The 6,180-nt window shown below is 35.5% G+C and overlaps 1 protein-coding gene across 1 annotated transcript; it reads right to left on the bottom strand.

Annotated features, from left to right (window-relative positions):
* Nucleotides 1-211: 211 nt before the first annotated feature.
* On the bottom strand, nucleotides 212-5,643 carry LOC140446436 (uncharacterized). Its single transcript, XM_072538987.1, has 2 exons — nucleotides 5,242-5,643; nucleotides 212-235 (listed from the first exon to the last, which is right to left on the bottom strand). Exons 1-2 carry the CDS (start codon nucleotides 5,641-5,643, stop codon nucleotides 212-214), a joined length of 426 nt encoding a protein of 141 aa, XP_072395088.1.
* Nucleotides 5,644-6,180: the final 537 nt, after the last annotated feature.

The raw sequence follows: 6,180 nt of genomic DNA, 5'->3' as shown, positions 1-6,180 counted from the left end.
TTTTGATAGATCTAAAAGTTCCGCAAACATATGTTTTACACTAAAGAAGCTGTTTACATAAATTTACACTAGTATAATAATTTTCAATATATAGTGTCCGTCCTTCATACAAAAGCCCCTCAAGAAATTCCATGCAAATATTGTAGGAATGTCCAAAATCATTATCAGGTATATTGGAACCACCTTTAACCTGAGTATATATGTTTAGGTTTCATGTATAACCTTTAACAGTAACCTAAACAGGCAAAAAATAGTTACAAATGCAATAAAATACTACGACACCCACGACTTCACATTATGTCTACCGTTGGTACAGAATGTTTTTTCTTGAAGAATGTTCAATATAGCCGGCGGGTACCACGGGTGGTACATACAAAAAATAGCTTTTAAATAGAAAATATGGTTTTAAACATATATAAGAGATTGTTAGTTGTGTTGACTTCGGCTTCGTGTAGCCTCTGATGGATGGAGGTGTGCCCAGATGCAGGCTCTTGTCGTAACATTGTCGGCAACGGTACGGAACGTATTGGCTGGATTTTTGTCTTGTTGTTATAATTGTTGAGGATCTACCCAGCGACTAAGAAAAAAATCAGTGAGTATTACTATGGGCATATGAGCACATGAGATCCACGTTTGGCAAAGAGACCCAGTAGACGTATAAGTAGATCATCTTACTAAAGTTAAATGGTCGCAACTAATACCACTGAACAGAATTTCCTTGCCCAACGAAGATACACTAAGGTACAAATTGCAGTTAAAAGCTGCATAGAAATTACTGATAGAAATAAGCGAAAAAGAAATAAAGATAATAAAAAATCTCAAGTATTTCTAATGATTGCTCACTAAAATCATTATCCGAAAAGCACAAGGTAAACTAAAATTATTGAAACACTCTTTAAACTATTTAAACTTTTAAAATTTTATTTGGAAGAGAACTAATTTTACGAAGGCACTCGTTTTTAAGCAGTAAATATATGAGACAAAAACTTGAACTGAACTGAAGAATAGGTGGGTGTGACGCACGCTAAATAGTTCGAGGTATTAGAAAACTATCTGAAGTACGTTTAAGAAATAGACCAGCAGCTAAAACAGTTGAAGTGATAAACTTAATATTTGAATAGCGAATGGGAGCTTAATTTGAAAGGAAAAAGTACAGAATGAAATGTAAAATATAACGAAAAGAAATGGATTTAAAAAAAATGTTGTTGTTGCTGTTTTCATAAGCGATAGAGGGTAAAACGGGCTTCTTACCCTAATTCCCAAAAACCATTATCAGCTTAGTTTTTGTTTCTGCAGTTTTAACGTCAATCGTAAATTTATTGTGTAGTGTTGTCACTGTCAGTGTATTGCAATGATGATAATCTGTTGTGGCAGCAATAATAGTGGCGGCGTTAGAACATAGCCACAGTACGAAAAGACTGGTCTGCTTACTCGAATATTTGGTGCAGGTTGAGGCAGAATAACTACAACTAGAGATGACGATGACTGCCTCGTCGTTTCTAGTTATTTGAGAAACCGAACGGTCTCAACAGTTTCCCTTCGAGATCATCTGCAAGAAGTGATAAAGGTAAACGTGAGTAAATAAACAATGAGGAGGCGACTTCATGCTTCAAAACCGAATTGAAAGATTGAATTTTGCACGAGAAAACTTGGTTTGGAGAATATCGGATTGGAGTCCTGTATTGTTTTTCGATGAATCAAGATTCTATTTTACGAGCTCAGGCAAACGTGTAATATTGTGGCTACGTCCAGGCAAGAGGTGTGCTCAAGCATTTATTGCCAAGCGATTTCCATTTGGTGGAGGGTCAGTTATGGCACGTGAAGGCATATGGTTAGAAGTTTTCACGGTAATAGTCACCTGAAACAGCTTCTAAAATACCACGTTTTACTGTTTATGGGTATTTTAGGCAAGATGCAAGATTTATGCATGATAATGCACAGCCCCACACTGCTCGGATAGTTACTGAGTATCTTGACGAGGTTTCAATTACGCGATTTGCCTGGCCTGCTCGCAGTCCAGATATTAATTCCATAGAACATGTTTGGGATGAGATAAGGAGACGACGATATATAGAAAACAATATTAATTAATTTAAAAAATAAGTAGGTAATTGAAATGTTGTAAAGAATTATAATGAAAGTATTAAGCAAGTAGAATACGATTCCTTAGAATTATGGAAACAATAAATCACCAAATGTTTTTCAAAATTTTCCAATAAAAACTTATGGTTTCTCCCTGTGTACATATAAAACCATTGTTTTTTTTAATTATTGTTTCAAATTTTTGAAAAATATCTTTTCCAGTGTCACCTTTAACATTTTGACCTTATTTATTTCATTAAGGCTATGCTTTCTACCAAGGACAACTTTGATGATTCTAATTGAGTAAGAGTTATTTGAAGCAATCTAAAATTTGATTTATTGATTGATACTTTACTTGTTGCTGAAGAACGTTGTTTTTAAAATTTTGTTTAGCATCTAGCAGAGATGGCGAACTTTCATCCCTTAAAATATCAATTATATTTTTCAAATCTATGAAAATTTCTATAATATATATATATATATATATATATATATATATATATATATATATATATATATATATATATATATATATATATATGTATATATATATATATATATATATATATATATATGTATATCATCATCATCATCATCATGTGCAGCTTTATCAACCGTTTCCAATTACGGTGCAGCCTCCCTTATTTCAATGTTATTCTATGTTCTTATTATTATTCGACGATGTCTTAGTTATACGTTGTTCTAATAATTTGCGCTCATTTGCGCCCATATTTTTCTATCTTGTGCTATTCGAGACCACGTTGTTCCTGTTAATTTTCTAATATCATAATCCCATCTGAGATTTGGGCGCCTCTTTGGTCTCTTAGCGTTCCTGGGGTACCACATAGTTGTTCTAGTGGTCCATCTGTTATCTGTTCTTCTTGCCATATGTCCTGCCCATTGCCATTTCAGGGATTTTATTCTTTGGATTACATCAGTCACCTGGGTTTGCCTCCGTATCCATTCAATTCTTTTACGATCCCTCTTTGTTATCCCTAGCATACATCTTTCCATTGCTCTTTGAGTTACTTGGAGTTTCGACGTTATTTCTCTCTTTAATATCCAAGTTTCACATCCATATGTCAAGACGGGTAATATGCATTGATCAAATACTCTCTTCTTGAGGTATAGTGGCATTTTGGACTTGAAGACTATGGAATTTCGTCCGAATGCTGACCACGCTTGTTTTATTCGTCTTTTGATTTCCGGAAGTAGTGATCCCGATTTATGTATGAGCTGTCCCAGGTATATGTATTCATCTACTACTTCATTCATACAGGTTTCATTAATTTTTATTTCCACGTTGGCGATCAGATCATTGCACATTATTTTAGTCTTTGCTAGGTTCATTTTTAGGCCTACCTCATTGCTGGCTGTATTAAGGTCATTAATTTGCAGTTGTAATTCTTCAGGACTTCTAGCAATTAGAATGATGTCATCAGTGAATCTAAGATGGTTTAGGTATTCTCCATCTATACATAGACCTTGGTTGTTCCAGTCTAATTTCCGGAAGATATTTTCTAAGGTTGCAGTGAAGAGCTTAGGGGATATGGTGTCTCCTTGTCGGACTCCTTTCTGAGTGGGAAATTCTGGGGTATTTTCATATATGCTTACTCTAGCTGTGGCCTCTTTGTATATATTTGCTAGCGTTTCGACATATGGTTTATCTACTCCTTGGTCGACAAGAGCTTCTATGACTGCTCTTGGGTATACGGAGTCAAATGCTTTCTCGAAGTCTATGAATGCTAGCGCCAGTGGTAGATCATATTCTTTTGTTCTGCTCATTACTTCCCTTAATGTTTGAATATGATCCATTGTGCTGAAGCCACTTCTAAAGCCTGCTTGCTCTCGGGGTTGTGCAGCGTCAAGTGTGTTCTGTATTCTGTTGTTAATGATTTTGGTGAATACCTTGTATATCACAGGTAGCAAGCTGATCGGTCTATAATTTCTAATGTCTTCCTTGCTACCTTTCTTGTGAATAAGGATTATGTTGGCTGAATTCCACTTTTTTGGAATATGTCTCGATTTTAGGCAGTCTGTGTATATTTTTGCTAGGATTTTCCAAGTTGTTTTACCAGCAATCTTTAGAAGTTCGGCTGTAACACCGTCATTACCGGCTGCCTTGCCGTTCTTCATGCTCTTAAGAGCTGCCTCTACCTCATCCACGAGAACATCTGGTACATTTTCTTGAACCGCAATTTCTTCTTCGCCTATTTCTTGTGCTTCCGGAGCTTTATATAGACCCTCATAGAATTCGGTTACATGTTTTATTATTTCATCCCTATTTGTGATCCTTCCGTTGTTGTTTCCCAATGCTATTATTTGCTTTCTACCGATTGCCAACTTCCTCTTGGTTTTCCTATAGCTTTTATGGTTTTCGATTGTATTTTGTACAAGTTGTTCATTGTAGGTTTTTATATCTTCTGCGATTTTTTTCCGTATTACTTTGCACAGTTCGGTATATTCAATTCTATTAATATTGGAGTTAATTTTCATTTTTCTTCGTTGTTTCAGGAGAGCTGTTGTTTCATCTGAAAGTTTTCTATTGCTGTTGTGTGCTTGTGATCCTCCAACTTCTTTGGCGCAATTTAAGATTGTTTCCATTAAGTGTGTGCTATTCGTTGGGTCTTGTAATTTTTCTTGAATTAAATTTTGATAGCGTTCCGAGTTGTTGCTTAGGTTAGTGATATTTACCCCTGCAGTTGGTTTCTGGAGTAATTTCATTCTTTCTAGTTTAGTGTTTAGAACGACCCGAGATCTAATTAGTCTGTGATCGCTACCTGTTCGGAATTTGTTGAGCACACTTACATCCTTTATGGTTTTCAGCTTATTAGTTAGGATGAAATCTATTTCGTTTTTGGTAGTTGCATTGGGAGCTAACCATGTCCATTTCCTATTGAGGTTCTTCTTAAAATAGGTATTGGCGATTGAGAGGTTCTGGTAATGTGCGTATTGAACCAGTCTCTCCCCCCTTTCATTTCTTTCTCCAATGCCAAAGTTGCCGACACATTGTTCTTGATTTGATTGTTTACCCACTTTGGCATTAAAGTCCCCGACTAGATACTTAAATTGGCTTTTGTTCTTGTTAAGCACCTCAGTTATTTCATTGTAGAATTCCTCTATTTCCTCATTGGAGTGGGATATGGTTGGTGCATATACTTGTTCAATTTGGATGGTGTATCTTCTGGATAGTCTTAGACTTAGACTAGCTACTCTGTCTGAGGTGCTTGCTATGTCGACTATCCTATCCTTCCATTTCTTATTAATTAGGAACCCCACTCCACTTGTTCGTCCATTTTCTGTTCCTTTGTGATAGAGGATGTTGCCCGATTCAAGTTCTATTAACTCTTCGTCCTTTCGTCTTACTTCGCTTATTCCGATGACATCCCATTTAATATTGACTGCTTCATTTTCTAACTCTATGAGTCTTGCCTGGTTCGCTAACGACCTGCAGTTATAGGTCGCTACGTATAGTGTTGTTGATCTGGCTGGGTAGTGGTTTAGACTCCGCAGATTCTTAGCACCCTCTGCCCTCCTGACTGGTTCCCGAGAACTACCCATCTCGGGGTCAGTTGGGCCTACGGAGAATGAGGGCCGTGGCTTTCTTTTTCCTTTATTCATAAGGGGTCACGAGGCATACCTTACCACGCTGCCTCAGGTCGGGTTGGTAAGGGGCAAGTGTTGTCGTACAATGGCTTTTGCCAGTAACCATTGAGTTATATTATATTAATTAGATTTATAGTTCCATCGTTGATTAAAATCAGTTTAAACATATATATATATATATATAGATATATATATATATATATATATATATATATATATACATATATATATATTTATATATGTATATATATATATATACATATATATATATATATATATATATATATATATATATATATATATATATACACATTTTTTCATTAACTTGTTTGGTAAAATTTTTAAATTGAAACTGATTCATAGAATCTTTTTCATTCACAGCTCCAAATGCTAAGAACCTTGGAATGTGGAAGTTGAATTAATCGTCACCTGTTGGCTGGGTAACCAGTCACAACGTAAATATTATAATATATGATATTTTGGATTGACCTT

This window comes from Diabrotica undecimpunctata, chromosome 7 (assembly GCF_040954645.1).
Source record: "Diabrotica undecimpunctata isolate CICGRU chromosome 7, icDiaUnde3, whole genome shotgun sequence".
In the NCBI taxonomy this organism is placed as follows: Eukaryota; Metazoa; Arthropoda; class Insecta; order Coleoptera; family Chrysomelidae; genus Diabrotica; species Diabrotica undecimpunctata.
The sequence above is the reverse complement of the archived record's forward strand: the minus strand, read 5'-3'. Positions and strand labels throughout refer to the sequence as shown.

Bases quoted from the DNA above. Each gene is read 5' to 3' on its own strand.
- LOC140446436 (XM_072538987.1), bottom strand. From the start codon at position 5,643: ATGGGTAGTTCTCGGGAACCAGTCAGGAGGGCAGAGGGTGCTAAGAAT. The intron at 236-5,241 runs GTATATGCACCA...TTGCCTGTTTAG, and splicing joins ACACCATCCAAATTGAACAA to GTTACTGTTAAAGGTTATAC.